This window comes from Bradysia coprophila, assembly GCF_014529535.1.
Source record: "Bradysia coprophila strain Holo2 chromosome X unlocalized genomic scaffold, BU_Bcop_v1 contig_98, whole genome shotgun sequence".
Classification (NCBI taxonomy): Eukaryota; Metazoa; Arthropoda; class Insecta; order Diptera; family Sciaridae; genus Bradysia; species Bradysia coprophila.
In genome coordinates, this window is record NW_023503371.1 from 697932 (window position 1) to 717250 (window position 19319).

At 35.3% G+C, this 19319-nt stretch overlaps 1 protein-coding gene and 1 long non-coding RNA gene across 2 annotated transcripts; both read left to right on the forward strand.

The window, feature by feature from the left end:
• The first annotated feature begins 979 nt into the window (after nucleotides 1-979).
• Nucleotides 980-6654, forward strand: LOC119070501 (chondroadherin). Its single transcript, XM_037174849.1, has 2 exons — nucleotides 980-1123; nucleotides 4854-6654. The coding sequence occupies exons 1-2, from the start codon at nucleotides 1013-1015 to the stop codon at nucleotides 5964-5966; spliced, it is 1224 nt and encodes a 407-aa protein (XP_037030744.1). The 5' UTR covers nucleotides 980-1012; the 3' UTR covers nucleotides 5967-6654.
• A 7712-nt stretch (nucleotides 6655-14366) lies between these two features.
• On the forward strand, nucleotides 14367-14840 carry LOC119070542. Its single transcript, XR_005086530.1, has 2 exons — nucleotides 14367-14505; nucleotides 14569-14840. It is a non-coding gene; the product is annotated as an uncharacterized LOC119070542 (long non-coding RNA).
• Nucleotides 14841-19319: the final 4479 nt, after the last annotated feature.

The following is a 19319-nucleotide window of genomic DNA, read 5'->3' on the forward strand; positions in this document are numbered from 1 at the left end:
TCGATGGGAAATGGTGAGTAAGTTGAACAAAAGTTCGGATTATGCGAGAAATTCTATTTTGACTTGATCTTTTTTGCTTGGTGTTGGATAAAAACCCTCGGACTAAATCCATTTTGATTTATTGTTTACGGCACATGCAGTATACCTATACTCAAAACTCTATCTGATTTTAATTGAATTCTTTGTGCATTCAAAAACTGTAAGATAAAGCAATTGAGTCCGATGCTCAGCTCACATCCATTATTTACAAACATCGCCTATAAATCGTCATAATAATAAAATTGCAACAACAACACCCAACCACGGTGGTCTGTATAGTTTGCTGTACGATTTCCGTTAACCTTCCCAAATAATTTTCCAACAGTTATACATTCTGATTTTCCGTACATGGCATCAGCATCCTAATATCACCACTCTCAACTTACTCTGTTTGCCACATTATACACACCCAACAAAGTTCATTGTGCATGCATATACATGTGTATGTATGGTCAGTCTGTCACCGGAAACAGCTATTTTGCACGAATGCCCTTTTGGAGTGCGGCCAAATTTCATATTTTTGCACCAACCGCATAATACAGTTAAAGACTAAACTCAGAAAACGTAATACACAGCCAACAATAGGTTAATAACAGATGAATCTAAGCCAGTTTTCCCAGTTATCCAACAGAAGAGAAAAGTAACTCGTTGCTCTCGTATATACAAAAATGTGGTGTACGCGGCTTATGAATTTCTAATTAAATTTATTAAAAATTACTTTTCAGCACCCCACAGTTAGAAATTTTGGATGAATGAAAACTGCTCATAAATTTATTTCACACTTTATCATATTAAATGTATTTTGTTCTTTGTTTTTGTGTATACTAGATATAACAGTCAAGAACAACAACGAACAAAACGGATAATTAATCAGCGCATTTTTGTTGTATGGTTTGGTTCAATGTAAATTTTTGTTTCTTTTTTTATAGAAATGGAACACTAATGGTCACACAATTGGCTTTTAACGTATGCGATGATCAACATCTGGTGGGCGCTAGTTTATATTGGAGCCCTATGGGAGTTTCATGACTGCCGATTCGTCGTCGCCTGTCCACCTGAATGCATTTGTTTATCTCAGACACAGGTACGATTTTAGGAAAAAGAAAAAATCTAGAGTTCAATGTCAGTACCTAAATTACGTAACACCAAACCTTACAAAGGCTAATTCGAAAAATCGAGAAAACTCGTATACCCTGATGATCAACAGTTTCGATTTAGAACATCTGGGTATACGAGTTTTCGAATTAACATTGGTGTTACGTAATTTAGGTACTTCTCAATTGATAGCAAGGACTATTTTTGGGGAAGAGTTTTCCAAAATTTCAACCAATTCTCTTGAATTTTACCACATTTTCCAAGGTTTTCCCATATTTTCATTACAGTTGGTTCATTCTAAAAACAAGCAGTTTTGACAGTTTAAGAGTTTCGAAAGTCATCGATGTTTTCAGTCATATGCATTATTGAATTCAACTTTTGCGCCAAAATATCATAGACTGGAGAGCACTGTACTGGGAACATCGATGACTTTTATAAAAACTCTAATCAATCTAAAATTGTGTTTTCTAAACACTGCTCCAAAAAATTGTTTAGTGAATATTTAAAAGAAAAATTAGAGAAACATGTGACACAAAGTCTTACACAAATGTTAATTCGAAAACTCGTATACCCGCAGATTTTTTCGACCTAACTAACATCTGTAATTTTTTTTTTTATGTAATTTTGGCACAACCCCCATTGACAGCAGGGACTATTGTTGGGAAAATATTTTTTCTTTCCTTTACACTTTCTCTAATTTTGCAAAAAAAAAATTTTTTAGAAAACTATTTTTTGGGAAATATGAGGAAAAACTTAGGAAAATGTGAGAATATCTAGGAAAATGTTGGGAAAATTCAAAAGAATATGTGAAAATGTCTCACCAAAAATAGTCCCTGACTGACAGTAAGTTTTAGTCCAAAGTTGGAAGTTAATAAAGGAATAAGAAGAAATCAGCAAGAAATTCTCTAAAATTGTTTAAGGAACTACCAAAGTTATCAGAAATATTATGAATTGAAGTAGTCTGCATAACAGTTATATGAATATGACTAAAATAAAGTTCAAAAAAACTTTTTTTTTGTTGGAAAGTAAACATCGAATAACCGGTAATTTTCGTCATGGATTCTGAAAACTTTGATGGGAATGCTGTATTCCAACTTGATTGAAATCCGATAAGTCTGGAGTCCTTTTCAAGCTATGTAAGAGGGGCAGATAATTGTAGAAAATCGTTTGTCAACCGAAAAAAAATCCGTTGAAAACTAGAAAATCGCTCAGAAAGGTCAAGGGGCGGTCAGAAGATGATTTTTACATTGAATTTTTTTTTAAACAAAAACCGCCTGGGTTTGAGTCCTTTTCTCTTCTATCCGCCTGGGTCAAAGCAAAAGCTGAATCCGCCTCAGGAAAGGTCAGGAAAATCTTCTTCAATAAGAGAAAATCCTCAGAAGATTTTCTTTTTGGAAAATCTGATGTCATCGAATGCTATAAATATTCGCCCTCGGTTAATACGTATTCCAACAAACCTGAAAACTTTCATAGTTTCTGACAAAATGAAGACCTGAGTACATAGAGTGTTTATATCCACATTATTGAGCTTATAATAACTGTAATACAACGATATGTCCATCTCATACAAGTTGGAGAAATAACTCAATCTTCTTCTTCTTCTTCTTCTTTTTCAGCCTGTTTCTATCCACTGCTGGATGTAGGCCTCTCCAACTTCTTTCCATTTCGTACGATCCATTGCCATTTGCTGCCAGTTTGTACCTGCAATATTCTTAATTCCGTTTGTCCATCTCTCTGGTGGTCTACCTATAGCTCGTCTTTTATATGGTCGCCAGTTCATGATCTTTTTGGTCCAACGTTCGTCTGTCCTTCTTGCAATATGTCCCGCCCAGCTCCATTTCAGAGATGCTATTCTTTCCATGACATCAACGACCCTGGTTTGTTGTCGAATCCATTGATTCGTCATTCTGTCTCTGAGTGTTATTCCAAGCATACTCCGTTCCATGGCTCTTTGTGTCACTCTCAATTTTTCTTCGGATGCTTTCGTTAAAGTTAACGTTTCCGCTCCATAAGTGAGCACTGGAAGGACACAAGTGTCGAAAACTTTGCGTTTCAGACTATTATTCATTTTGCTTTTGAAAATTAGTCTGAGTTTTCCGAACGCTGCCCATGCAAGACCAATCCTACGTCTTATTTCTGCAGTTTGGTTGTCCAGACCTAACTTCAGCTTATGTCCTAGATATACGTAGCACAGTAGCACAGAGTAGCACAGTCACAGTCACAGAGAACGGACGTGTTTATGCGTTGCTCTCTAAAAGTGTTTCTTTTGTGTGGCTGTGTGTGAATTCATTTTCGATTTTGTCTAATTTCTGTGCCAACTTTTACGGCTTTGGTGTTTTTATTTTGCTGTAATGGTTAAATGGTGAAATTATTTTAAAGGTTTTATTAACGAAGTCAAAGTGTTGTTCTCGTAGGTCATTTTCTCTTTGATCAATAAAGTTGTTCTCGCCTCATTGTGCGATATCAACAATTGTGTTATTTCCTTTGTTATTTAACATGTGCTTCGTGGCGTCGGTGTACGGATTAACAATCGACTCTACCAGAAGCTAATGCTAAATTACGTGCTCGATTAATGTACGAAAATGACACATTGCCGTATGGCATCTGGCAGTCAATTTTAGTGCAGGTAAGGTACAAACGCCTCGGGTTCTCATTTGACACCCCAAAACCACATAGCAAATTTTTACAAATTTGCTGTGGTACAATCCCAAGATACAGAAACTATCTTGTACTCCAAAATGACCGCGAGGTTTAACAGATCTATTGATTGATACGTTGTATGGATGTCAAGGGATATGACGAAATACGAATCATTCAAACGCTACAACCTGCAACGCCAGAACGAGTTCAGTCACATGGTGGCATGGCGATTTATACGAAGAGGCAACTCATGGCCTATGGTGATTAGACACTTGCTATTACCTAAAACTAATAGCCGTGACCGTAACAAAGTCGGAAATATCAAAAAACCCAACATTCGCTTTCTCCATAAAAGAAACCATATCGACATAATGTCAATAGTAGAAAGAGCTACAACATGACAATGTTGATAGCGCCATCTTTGGGAAAATGTACAGGTCAATTAGTGATGGTTGTGGTATTCGCATACCACCCACGGCTTGGAGAATTCACAACGTATGGGACGTTAACACACGGTCGATTTGTGAACAATCTAAGTCGGGAGAGATATGATGTAAAATCACAGTCCATATGATCAAGAGACTTGTACAATAGCACAACAGGCCCATCTGAGGCTTAGGTGCTGGGCTTACACCCTCCCATCTAATCTAATCTAATCTAATCTAGATATACGTAGCTGTCGACTCGTTCAATGACAGTGTCACCAATTTTGATTTCTCTATCGTCCCCAATGTTGGTCATGACTTTGGTTTTCGATAAGTTCATCTTGAGGCCAACTTTGTTTGCCTCTTCACTTAACTGTTGTAGCATAAGCTGAGCCTGACCTAGATTCGCTGCTATCGGTACAATGTCATCAGCGAAGCGGAGATTGCTCAGGTACTCAATGATATATGAAAACTCTGTCTTTTACCATGAATATGAGAAATTGGTCAGGAGATATGCAAAGACGATTATTTGTTAAAATTCTTAAAAAACTCCATTCTGTGAGTAACCGACATTTTCAGTTAAATTGGACATGTTTGTGAAATTGAAATTGTACCACCAAAAAGCTCATTTCTCTTCTGTTCTTTTTCTTGAAGGTATTATGCAACACCGGCGGACTACAAGAGATTCCAGCCAAACGTCTTCCACAAACCGTCGAAAATTTAGCGCTCACAAAAAACAATTTTCCAATAATCAAAAGCGATGCATTTGCTGGTCTGCGATCTCTCAAAAAGCTTTCGTTAGACGGTAATAACATCACAACCATCAAACCATTCGCATTCCGTGGTCTACCAAAATTGCGCGAAATATCCATCCAACATACTCCATTAGCCACCGTAGCACAATTTGCATTTGCCGGCCTACAAAATATCACCACGATTTTATTGAGTCATAATAAGATATTGAGAGTGGAAACGAATGCATTTGCAGGCACATCAAACGTTAAATTGATTTTACTGTCTAACAATCCAATGTTAAAAATTGAAACGAACGCGTTCTCCGGTTTAACTCATGTGGAACATTTAATTTTGCCGTCAGGAATACGTTGCATCGAACAGGACGCATTTTATGGTATGGATGCTGTTGGCTTGTTAAAATTAGCTTTTATGGATCTATCCGAATTGTCACCGTACACGTTTCGAGGATTGACGAATGTGGTGGTACTTGCGCTGCAAGAATCCGACTTGGGAATTATTTGTGCAAATGCATTTGATGGATTGGCTAATGTTGGAACTTTGAAATTTCTTAATAACAAAATCGATTCGATTGAAGCATTAAACATATCGACGTCGCATCAAATACGGCATCTAGTGTTCCAAGGTAATCATTTACTGGAAACACCCGAACCGAACTCAATTATAATGGATGGTGTACGAAATCTGACGGTTGTAAATAATCATTTTCCTTGTGGTTGCCATGTTCACACACTATTAGAAAGTCCATTATCGAATGGATCATATCAGCGTGGTGACTTTCTGTCGCGAAACTTTTGCATATCGCCGTTAGAAGTTAACGGTAAACCTTTGAGTGATTTAGATTTATATGCCATCGGTCGTTGTCAGGAACAGGTGACCAGAGAAAATTTAGATGCATCATGCGGCGTTTCCGTTCGAATAAATTCGATTTTTCATTTTCTGATAAACAAGTACATTCATTTTGTTTTAGCCACACAAATAACGTTTTTAATTGAATGCTTTGTATGCAGGTGAGCGGGCTTAACACATGAAAAATAATGTGTGTTTTGTACGGGAAATTGTTCGTATTTATTTATTTTCTTTTTTTTTGTTTTTTAGTTTTCTGTTTATTTTTCGCTATTTTTTCCCTTCTTTTTTCGTTGTTTCTCTTTCTCTCTTCTCTCTTTCTCTCCTCTGATTGTGTATAAATTGTACAAATATATTTGTAGAACTGTAGCGTTAAATTTGAATAGATAAAATAAATTTAAATCGGAAAAGACTAATTTTATACATATATCGACCTGAAAAGGCACAAAAAAGCACATTGCAAATAACAAAAAAAAAATGGGCCGTAAAAAGACCATTTTGTAATAGAACAAATTGTATTATAGCAGTAGGAAATAAAATAAAATGAAAAAAAAAAAAAACAAAAAAATATTACAACGCGAAACAATTTACAACTTCAGTTGAGTTTAATTATGTCTAATATTTAGACTTGGCTGTGTGTGTTTTTTTTTCGTTTGTTGAATTTAATAATAATGATTGATGCAGGCATTTGCAATCTCTCCACGCGGAATTTAGCAACACACAGACAACTATTCCATTTGAAATGAATATTTGACGTGATTTTTTCCACATTCCGCCGGATTTGAAAAAAGTGGTTTTCCAACAAAAATAACTGAAAAATTCACGTATGTGTACGAACAGTCAACAACACCGTGTTACGGAAAATATATATTTCGGTTAATATTCCAGAGTGACCGTGGCTGGCCGTAAATGACGATTTATAGGTCCATTTGAAGATCATAAAAATAAGGTTATTTTAGCCTGCGATTCCAGATAGGTCCATGCAGCGAGCTCGGCTACTATTATCAATAGGCAGGGACTATTTTTGTGAACACAGTTGCTCATTCTTTCCCGCACATTTTCTTAAATTTGAAAGGAAAAACAATTTTGGTGAAATTAGGGAAAATATGGAAGTCAGTTAGAGTAAAATTTCTTCACGGCCAGCCGTGACCACAATGTTTAACAGTTTCCATCAAATTGTTGGACTACAAAACGTAACTAACGGTATTCAAGTATATGACCATTAAATCGTCTGGATTCGATATACAATCGTTTAAAAACTACTAAATGTCCTATCCAATGATTTAATAGAGTATAGATTGGCCCTTCGTAGATTTTTTTTATTAAATTGAAGCCAAAGTAACATTAACTTCTTTCAGTAATTAAGCCGAGATCAGATGTATGGTTTGTATAGAACCACCTAAATTAGGTTCATATACCCCAAATATACATCAATCAATATTCACTTCGAAAAACATCTTAGTTTATTCCTAGATATCAGTCGAGTACCATAAATTTTACGCTTAACTTTTGCTTCACTTTTAAATGTATGAAATGCCGGTCTACTACACTTTTTATGTCATTGGTTCTATCAAGTCAAATGTTGAACTTTTAATATTCTTAGTATGAAATTAAGTACTTTTTGAAATCAGTGCTGAAATGGGGTACTTTTCGACACTAATGTTGTGGTGACATATTAAAATTATTTTACATCTAGTGCGAAAACAGTAAACCCTTTCGGAAACTTCTATAGGAATAACTATTGTGGCACTGTTCGTAAACACTAAACCCTTTAGAAAATTCCAGCGGAAATGCGAGCTATACATCAGGTTATGCAGGTTGTGCCAACCAATTGTGTGTCTCAGTTTGCTTCAGCTGTTCTACTCATACAAACAAACTGTTTATTCATCTTTATATGGGTTTCATAGTCACACGCACACGTAAAAGTTACTGTACTTGTTCTGTTTAAAAAAAAGTATCATTACACAGTTGATAGGTCACAAGTGATTCAACTCCATAATATCCTTTTTAAATAATTCCTTTTCCATTTGATGAATAGTATTTATTCACAGCAGTGACTCTCGTTTCGTTTTTCATATATTTCTGATTTTTTAAATTTTTTGTTTGGCAAATGCTACTGAAAATTTTAATAATATTATTTTAAGTATTCCCTCGCAATCGCTGTGTGCTTATGTAATGTACAGGATATTAAGAAAGATTGAGAGTACTTGACTACTCGTTTGAATAGTTTATGTATACGAGAAACGAGATACTAGGAATAATCATGTCCGGAGCGATAGCGGAGGACTTGACGCAGTCTAACTTCCAAAAAAAGAACGAAGAAATTTTTTTGAGACGCGGCAACTATATATAGGCGAGAATTTAAGTTTCTTTCCTTTGGCCTGTATCACCACATCCTATTCTATCTTATTCGCGCTTCAAATACGAGCAAAACGAGCTGTCACTCGACTATGTAGCTTTAAAATTACCGGAGATACATCGTTTTGAAATTGGCACTTTTCATAGAAAATACACCAAATTGACCTTTTCCAAACAATCAAAATCTTTCAACTTACTCGGTATGTTTCTATCTGTCTATCTATCTATCTATCTATCGACGGTCGATCTCGGAAACTAGTCAGCCAATCTCCATGAAATTTTAAAAAATGAAAATGTGATACGCCATTACCCCAGGAAAAACTAGAATTTTGTTTCATTGGCCTCGAAGTGGTTTCTGAGTGTGGTTTTCGAGGGTCGGGAACGCGTTTTCGGCTGTAGCTTAGCTGTATTGAAACCTACAGAGGCGTGCGACCCATCAAATGAAAGGTATTCGTAACACGATTCGAACAAAAAAATAATTAAAAAAATCGGGGCAGATTCGTTTGAGCTAGAGTGATTAGAGTGACCAAATTTTGAGCTACTCGAGCCTAGGATGAAAGGACTAATATTTTTTTGGGTTATGAGAGATAGAGAATTACTTTCTTCGGCAAAGTCTCAGAGTTTTACGAGTAGAACAGAGGGGCATATGTGAAAAATGTCGAAAGTTGGAAATGGGTGGGTCAATTGGGGTTTTGGAGATATTTTTTGAATGGTGGCAGATAGAGAATTACTTTCGTCAAATTTTCGATTTTCGTCAAATTTTCTGAATTTCGTCAGATTTTGGAATTTCGTCAAATTTTCGATTTTCGTCAAATTTTCGAATTTCGTCAAATTTCGTCAAATTTTCGAATTTCGTCAAATTTTCAAATTTCGTCAAATTTTCGATTTTCGTAAAATTTTTGAATTTTTTAAAAAGCAGTGTTGACTGCACTTCTAAAACGACTGACATCCCAACAAAAATCTCTTCGAGAAAAGTATGACGCTGTCTTTGAAATACAATTTCTAAAATGAATGATATCGCTAGAGTTGACGCTTTCAGCTTTGTTACGCAAAAATTAAATTTTACACCCAATTAGTTCAAACAAGCTGGCTTAGGTTTTCTCATCATCTGCCAAATAATTTTTACAAAAAAAATTTGACTGGAAACAACCAAAATTTTACCAAAAAAATCTGCGTCGCAAAGTGGCAGATGTTCAGGAACAGACCAGCAAGAAAATTTATCTGCCACATGCGACGCAGATTTTTTTTGGTAAAATTTTGGTTGTTTCCAGTCAAATTTTTTTTTGTAAAAATTATTTGGCAGATGATGAGAAAACCTAAGCCAGCTTGTTTGAACTAATTGGGTGTAAAATTTAATTTTTGCGTAACGAAGCTGAAAGCGTCAACTCTAGCGATATCATTCATTTTAGAAATTGTATTTCAAAGACTGCGTCACACTTTTCTCGAAGAGATTTTTGTTGGGATGTAGGATATGTGCAACAATTTCATATCCTCACCCTGTTATACGATAGTTCGTTTAGTGGAACATATAATTCTTTTTGATACAAAGCTTTGAAAGGTTCCACGCCTCACAGATTCATATGTTAGAGTAAGAATTTAAGTTGACAGTGACTATTTCTTAGGAAAACGTCTTGAATTTTCCCACTTTTTCATAGTTTTTCTTTATGTGTTGGAAAACTCCTTATAATATAGGAAACCTTTTATCCAACAATCATCCCTGTCAATTTGTCTAAATATACAATATCACTCGTAACTACTACAAAACAATATGATTTGAGGATTGAAGTTGCTCATTTCGGCAAATTGGAGATTTCCCGATAGTCATTTCTCGATCGAATAAAGTCTCCGAGCGGTCTCCGATTTTAATGAGTGGTAGCTCGTTGGATTCGTCTTTCAATTTTAAGAACGACGTATCTTTCACTTTTTCTAAAAAAAAATTGTTTTCTGTGAAAAGCGTTCAAAAGTGAAGACAATTTAGAGGGTACCGTAATAGTATGTTGTGTTACAAGTAGTGTAATGTTGATTTTTTCAGCACTAGACCCAAGTTTTCCTTACGAGCGGAGCGAGGTTGTGCCAACCGAGAATTGAAATAGACAAGAGCACAAAAAATCATAATTTTCATTGTAAACAATTACTCTTCAAATTGATCGATCACATTGCTTTGCATTTTCTTAAACGAATGCTGTAACAACTCATACAAATTCCATATCAACACTGCTTTGAGTGTTGTAATATCACATCAAACGGGTGCTGAAAGAAGTCACTTTACAACACTAAAATGAGTGCTGAAAAGAGTCGTATTTCAATTCTCGGTGGCACAAACAGTTTTTCGACAATAACTCAAGAAAAAATTATTTTAAATTGTTGTAATGTTGTACGAATGTCGGCCTTGGAAAGACCTACAGGTAGAGTATACGCACCGCTTGGTGCGAGTAGATCCACGAGAGTTACGACTAAAAATGTAGTGAATGTTCGGAGAGTCCGCCTTCTCTGCAGCTTCGATGTTCCACGAAACTGAGTATGGGGTGTTGTAGCTGGCCTCACCCACTATCGTTCCACATATAAATGAACCCAGTACTTTTGTGCTGCAAGCCCACAAAAGTGTTGGAAAAAAAGTTGGTGCCAAAATGCAGATTTTTTCTCTCTTTCCGGGGGCTCTACAGCTGGAACAGCATCTGGAACGGTACTATGGCAGTCATTTTTTATCGTCAACTATTCTTTTACGGTATCAATACAAAAATGAGTCGCTATGCCACGAATATATCAGATCCATTGTGAGTAATATCAAGAGAAAAATTATTAAATTTTTCACGCAGGATTTTAGTCAATTAAAGTGTTAGCGTATAGCAAATGACCTCAGGACTCGGAACAGTAATTAGTTTTTCAATCGGACCAATATTTGCTACGTGATAGGAGTTTGGAAAATCGTTCGCTCCTGTTCGCTTGATCATATCGATTTTCCAAACTCCTATCACGTAGCAAATATTGGTCCGATTGAAAAACTAATTACTGATCCGGAGTCCTGAGGTCATTTGCTATACGCTAACACTTTATTTGACTAAAATCCTGCGAGAAAAATTTAATAAATTTTTCTTGTTACGTTAAAACTTAACCTAATTAATATTTTCATAACTTATGCTAAAAGGATTTTAGAAAAATAACTATGAAATGCTTCTGAATTCACTTTCGAACCTAGGAAAAACCAAAGTGTGTGAATCAAAATTAATCATATCATGTAAGCTTGACGTCGAAAGTTGTCTTGTATTATGACACCGAAAAGTGTCGTCGTGTTATCAATCTCTTATTTCTGTGTTTTTTCTTACTTCTCTCATTTCTTTATGACGAAAGTATAGCGAAATAAGGAAATAAGAAAAATAGAGAGAAATATCAGAAATATGATATTTATAATAAAAAGGTGTAATACCGAACGAAAATAGGTCCAGATCCAAGTGTAACATTTGCTTAAATTCCGCAAGGTATGTTTGCCGCATCAATTACCTTTTGTTCAACTTTCTTTTTTAAATAGAAAGTCAACAAGAAATTGTAACAAGACTTTTCCAGTTACAAACAGCCAATGTTACAGGAAACACATTCACTTGTGTGTTAGATATATATTTTATTCATCAAATTGTACACAACTTTATTTTTGCTGTTTTCTTGTGTGTATGTGTATGTGCGGGAAGAAATGTTTAATGAAAACGTTTCAATGAATTTATTTTTGAAAATTGTTCAAAATTGTGTTGTTTCATGTTCAAAAATAAATTCACCGAAAATTGATATTTTTTTCGCCACCCACAAGAGAGTTCCAAAAATTAATTATCTTTTGTTGTTGTGTTTACATTACAATTGCAAAACATAGCATGCATATAGCATAATAGAATGATACTATGGATTATATACTCAGATTTCATGTATATTTGTCTATATATAAATTATATATAAAATTTAACGCAAAGCAAAAACCAAAAAAAAAAGAAAAAAAAAATATTTAAAAAATTAATGGTAATTACCTAAGCAGAGAATAATACAAAAAAGAGAAACAAGAATTGTAGATCGCTTAATTAGATTTCAATTATTTTAGTGTGAATTTTAAATTATAGAATTAAAAAAAAGTTTTTGAATTTTGTTATCGTATTTATAGTGGAGATTATATGCAAATAATGGCGATTATAATGAACACATGTATATTTGTACCTGTTTTTAACTTAATAATGTTAATTTAATATTAAAATTTTCCGAGTAAAATCGTTGGAAAATGAATTGGTTTTCAGAGGGATTGATCATTACACGACACATAAATAAATGTCCGATTTACACGGGGGAGTTTAATGGACAGATAATTATATCATTTAAATGTTGAACTATAATTAATAGAAAAAAAAACATTAATCGTAACAGCATTTACTTTTCTACCACGTTCCGATTTTTGATTTACAATTACGGTGTGCATACCACATTATGGTATTACGTTTTTTTTGACGATTATTATTTACAGCAGAGACGAATTTGTCATACATTAATGAGCGCAACAAGTAAATGTGGCGAATAAACGGTGAGCTTAAAAGGATGTCCACTCAAATAATTGGAATAATTGACGGCGAATCTATTCATTTAAAACAAATATCGAGATTTTGTTAAAATTTGATACCCGAAATATTTGACTTTGCAGTGGTTCCTAGACGTAATATTATAAATATTATAAAAGCGTGTGGCCTTTTTCCGCGTTGGTTTCCATTTTTATTTGGAAATGTATCTAGCGGAAAATATAAATAGGGATGAGTAAAAACATCCAACGGCTTCATCCCGAGGTACTTTTACTCATCGTGATACGAGATATCAAATGATTCCCCGAGTGCAGTATAGTGCTTTACCCTACGAGCGAGGTAAAGAGTTTTCCCTAGGCAGGGAAACTCCACTTTACCTCCCTCGTAAGGTAAATTCCTATTCATTAACCAACACAATCGGTGACGCGAAAAAAAGTAAAATAACTAATGAAGTACCCGGACGACTACTCATTAACAGAATTCCCAGAACGCAACAGAACCAACTTATCCTTAATGAACGTATACATTCAGCTGGTCAACTCATCCAAACACACTGTCTGTATAATATACAGTGTATACACTCGTGTAATAGTAATTACTGAGGAATTTTTTTTGTCGTTGAAGTAGTAAACTTTTGAGACAGGCAAGGTGCTTTAGGATTGAAGAATATTTTTAGTTTCCACTTTTTTAAGAACAAGTATTTTGCCCCTTTTATCAATTGTATAAATTGGTTTGAGGCGTGTATATGAACGCTAAAATTGAGGATAACACCAGATGGAAAATTTGGCCAAAAGCCCACAGTAAACGCCAATGAAATTCCGACATGAATATGCCTCACCTGTTTTTCAACTAGTCCACTCAAACGACTCAAACCACCGACATAGACTGTAAAGTTTTCTCAATAAAGGCAACGAATATTTCACGTTTCGTCACTGAATTTAGAAATGTCACTATTTAGATGGAATGCTCAAGATTAACGATAGTGATCTCTGTTACCCCTAATGTAGACGATTTAAAGGGATTTTTAAACATTCCATAGTTATGTATGACGAAACAACAATAACATATCGTTATAAGACCAAGAACTCCATCTTCTGTAACAGGTTACGTAAATATGACTTTCAAAATCGTGAACTTTTTCATTGACAACTATGACATAGAAGAACCTATTATGTGGAAAAACAACGATAAAATGTATGACGTAATACACATGCTGTTGAAATACTTAGAAAACTTTTAACAAGCTTAGCATGTAATGTCTATCGTCATAGCAATGCTACTCGAACACTCATTCTATCAACGTCAAAATAGACTCCAAATTTCAAAAATGTGTGCGTGTACGATTACATGTGTTGTGCGTTGTGATTCACACTAACAAATCATGACCTCTCTCTTTCCGAAAGAATTGCAACGCCTATTAAGATAGCATTAGCCGCATTAGCCTCCAAATATTTCTTATGTTCATGCTAGTAGCAGAGCAGAGCTGTGCTATCGTTTATCTAGTGTACTGACCGTTCCGAATCGTTGCACTGTCCGTTTTCAAATGTGACATACGAACCGTGTCGGATCGGTTCACACGGATTTGATTCGAACCGTTTCGTTTCAGGATTGTTTTCTATTTTGACATTCGCATGAATTTGAGGTTATGGTAACATCACATTTTAGTCGAAATATTTCTTCGTACTGCTCGGTGCGAGCAAAAATCGCACTGCAGCAGAAAATTTTTATTTTTAAGGCATTGGAGTGTCTTCATCGAAACGACTACAGTCAGTTTTGGTCTCTGGTATATTTTGACTTCAGTTCAAGTATGTTACACAAAACATTGGCACAACGATAGATCACAATAAAACGTCAACAAATTTATTTAGGCTCTGGCACGATGCCCATCTTATAATTTTGCGCGTCCTGGATGTCTTTTTCGAATCCTGCTTTCAACCAGGATTTAAGGCAGACCAATTTTTGTATGGTTTCGGCGCTGAGACATTGTCTCTTCGGTTGCAATATGTCGGGACCAGATGAAAATAGCCGTTCAACCGGGATACCAGAACCGGAGGCCGCCAAAAAGTCCTTCGCCATGATTGATAGTATTGGAAACTCCTTCGCATGAATCTGTGCAATAAATGTAAGGTTTTTTAGCTGAGATCGTATTTATTCCACAAAATTGTTGGCTTACCTTCCACCAACCTAAAACTCCATTGATGCCAGTTCGCTCTTTCACTAACATGTCTGGGTCAACAACACTCTCGGCCAGATATCGTTTCAGATCGTCATCGGTCGGGTTCTTTTGAAAGTTGCGCATTTGTTTAGTGAAACCCTGGAAAGGGTGCTGATTCGAAGATGTCCAGCAATCAATGACGAAGCTTATTTTCCCCGCGTTGCTTTGTAGAGTGGTCTTCAGATCCGCTTTGAATTCAATGAAGAGCTTATCGATGTGTTCTTTGGCAGTTTTAGCACTGAATAGTTTGCAGGCCTCGTTTCCTTCGGAGCAGTAGTCAATGAGATCAATGAAATATGGACTTTCAACCACACTAAACGGCTCGTCACAGCAGACAATAAATTGGGAGATCTTTTGTCGGAAAATCTCTTTCGTCACCAATCGCTTCTCGACTTTCGACGGCACGATTTTCGAAATTTCTTCGTTGAACATGGACGCATGCTTTCGTTTCATGTGGTTTACCAGCGACCCGGTGCTTCCAGACTCTTGTAGAGAATAAGTAGCCCTAGTATTGAAGGAATGGTATTTGATTATGTGTTTAAGCGGAGAATAGATGCACAATGAATTACTTGCACACAATGCACTTCCACTGAGATACTTCCTCATCCCATTCGAAGAATTTGTAGACGGGAGACCGAGTCTTACTTGGTTTTTTCAATTGTTTAACATTTTCCGAAGAAATTACCACCTGTTGATCGATCGTACCGCTTTCATTTTCATTTATATAAATAATTTGACCGATTGCCAAGTCCATGGCTTTGAACGAATAATTTTATTTGCCGAAAAATACTTATCCCGGTGCCGAAGTTTGTCCTAATTTTAAATTGTTTCGAATTTTCTCTCTCAAATGCCTACTAGATTTGAATCATAACGCAACTTATTGAAACGGTTTGTTCTATCAGTTTCGAAATAGTCGTTTCGTTACGGTTTCGTTTCAGCGCTAAACGTGCCATTGAGGACGTTTCGAAACGGAACGAAAAATTTCGTTTATCTAGTGCCACGGTCCGAACACTACACGGGGTTTATCCATGTAATATATCTGCTATGTATGGTTTGATAACCGAATTTTAGGATATTTCCCATACATAACGTCAATTTCACAAAGTTCGTAAAACGAGATTTTAAGACGCCTCATGTCATCACTCTTATCTATCATATATGCAGTCAGTTTTGCCTAATTTTATTAACATCGAATAATCATTTCCAACAGCAAACTTCATCGTGTTACCTTCATAATCAAAATGTTATTCTGATTTTAAGTTATTAATTGTTTGATGTCTTTTTTTCTGTTGGTGTGGTGTTCACCAAATGCGCAATCAATCATTGTGAGGACCAATTTTTAGTTGGAGAGGTGTAGTCTTCAGCCCTGGAGCGCCTACGCCACGTTTATCGAACAATCGATGTGATCAACTATATTATTATGTTGTTTTATCTCACTTTACAGCGTTTTCCAATTAGTTTTATTTATTGCCTATTGAATGGATTTAAATCTGCGAACGGGAGAACGCCATCAGAGAAAAAAAAACCATTTAATCATTTTTTTTGGGCAAGCGTGTGTATTTAATAAAAAATTGAACAAATAAAAACTACCTCGAAAAGTGTATAACAACGTTATTTAAATAAAAATTTTGCAACACGTTTTAATTATAGCATTCAGTGTGGTATTTTCGATCGATTTTAACCGATGTGATAGAGAAAACTGCATATACACAGAAACGTTTTCGTTGAACAACATTACAACAATATGAATGTGGGTAACGAATAACACGTATGAAATCTGAAGCTTTTAGGCTTTACATTGAAAAGTTCGCCTCGCTTCACGTTCTGTTCACCTCTTGAAATTTCATTTTTTCGGGTGACTTGTGACTGGAGCGTAGCGACAACACACTCCTTGAACAAATAACTATTTCGTACTAGTGGACAGTGTAGGCTTAGATATAAAGTTAGAAATAGTTATTCATTCAACAAAAGAAGAAATGGAAAGATGCATTTCGAAATATGAAATTTCCTACTTTTTTTCCCAAGTTAACGACAACTTTGTTGACAACAAAGGCTTCCGAAGTTTCAGTGGAGGGAAAAATGACTCAATTAGGGGAATAATTATTTGTTACCCTAAAGAAAAGAGTTGGAATTTTCATTTCGAAGCGAGTCATTTGAGAAAACATAACTCTTTTTTACAACGAAAGTATCCAAAATTTCACCTGAGGTGAGAAAATAAATATTTTATCATCTGCGTTGAGAAAAAAAAATTGAAATTGGAAAATCCCTCTAAAAAGTCACCAAATTCATAAAGGAAATGCCGGTTAACTTGCTCAAAAAAATGTTGAACTTAACTCAAATCTCTGAACAGGGTAGTTATTTGTTTACCAAGTGAACAAAATAAGAAATTTCAACAAGAGCGAAGTTAAGGAAAATGCGTGTTTGTCTACAGAAAAACAGAAGTTAACAAATCAACAAAAGAAAACTGAGTCGACAGTTCATTTTTCACCAAAAAGAGATAAACTAAAAAATTCTCAAATAAATTCTCAATTGTAGCGGTGCCACTTTCTTAACGTACTGCTCGTACATAGCGACGCGAAAGATGCCTAATCCAAATTTTCCTTTTGTATTCCAGTCAAACTTGGCGTCGCTATGTGCAGTTAGAGTGCACAAAACGTGAACAAACTGAACGTTTTCGCGTAAAAAACTGAATGCTAATCATAATGTTTGCAAATATTTACACAATGGAACGGGCTTCCATTCGCAACCGTTGCTTTCTTGAAGATATGAAAGATCAATGCATTGGGTATTGACAAAGCGAACATTGTCACTTAAAGCTCTTGTTTACATGTAAAAAGCTCAGTGAAAAGCGCTACGAGCAATGCAGCTGAATTCATCTGTCAATTTTAGAAAATTCTTTTTTTTTTTTTAATTTATTCCATTGGTTGATCGTTTTTGTTCAAAAAATCTGGTAAAATATTTATATGGAGCGACATTCATTCGACGGACAGTATTAGTATTGCAGATTGAAATATATTTTTCGTTGATTTAGATGGGCAATGATTTAGATGAATTCATTTGTTGATTTTTGTTAAAGCACTACACTTCAATTCTTCTCTGATTGAAACAAATGTTCGCAATGAAACATTGTTAGTAACGCATTCGACTCGAACACTATTTATAATACATTCTACTACCTCGACCTCGCATATATGCAACCCTTGCTTCTTTACTTTCATTGTTAAAGATAGTAAACAAACCACTGACTGTTGCCATTTTTATTTACTCTTGATTAAAATTAACTAAATGTATGCGTGAACCAGCCGGTGAACCGAAAAAATGCACCTTATTTGAAAGTCACCCCATACATTTATATTTCAGCAAATGTTTATCGTGTACATGTGTTGATTTTGTTGCTTTTGTTAGTGCAGCTACGTTAGAAATGTTTTTCCTGTTTAATTATTTCCACAAGTTTCTACCACACTAACTATAATGTTTTTCAGTCTTTAAATAGAGTTAATTTATGCCACCGAGTGATGAATGCTCTTTTAAGCACTAGACTTGCCGCAAGCCTAAAAACATTCATCACCGAGTTGCATAGAACGTTTTTCTCAGTAAAACAACGACAGTTCTACTTTTCATGACTGAGTGTGATTAACCTTATGTTCTCCATTCAAGAGGCCGTTAGGAAGTTCTAGTAGCATAAATAGCTCGATATATAGAGCTAGGCACTGAAAAACTTCGGGGAGAAAATAGAGAATTCCAACTCGAACATTTTACGGCGCTCGCTTCGCTCTGCTGGTAGACATCCATCTTGTTGGAATTTTCTATTTTCTTCCATCGATAAACGCATAACTATTTTCAACGTACTTTTGTTGAATGTATTGGTTTTACATTATTTCCCCTCGATTTCACAGCCATTATTCGAGACAACTTACTAACTTTTTCCTGACTACACAGCTTCTCAAACTATTATTGTCGGACTACTATTTAAATAGCTTATTTGGAACTAGGAGATAAAATGTTTTTCGATTATAGTTCTGAAACAGCGACTGAATCTATTTCTGCTAACATTTTTCCGACATTGTGCAGTCTGACATTTTTCTTTGTTTTTTCTGTTGTCAAATGTCAGCCTGTGTACGTGTACAACAATTTTAAAAACGTAAAAGCATATAACTGTGTCAAAAACAAAATGTTTAATTTATTCGAGAAATAGAAAATCTAATGTAAAATGGCTTATTCACTTTGTTCTGGTACGTAAATACTTTACCTATTATTATACCTTACACATTATAAAATTACCGTCGTTTGGCTTCAGCATATCAACCGCATTTTACCGTATGTTCTGTGTGTGTATACCCCCCCCCCCCGAATATGAGTAGCACGATAACTATATATACCCAAAAACGTAACATCCTGAGATGA

What these genes read in the sequence shown, in the direction of transcription:
- LOC119070501 (XM_037174849.1), top strand. Translation starts at nt 1,013, where the DNA reads ATGATCAACATCTGGTGGGCGCTAGTTTATATTGGAGCCCTATGGGAG. An exon ending in TTTGTTTATCTCAGACACAG is followed by an intron (nt 1,124 to 4,853) that starts GTACGATTTTAG and finishes TTTTTCTTGAAG; the next exon opens with GTATTATGCAACACCGGCGG.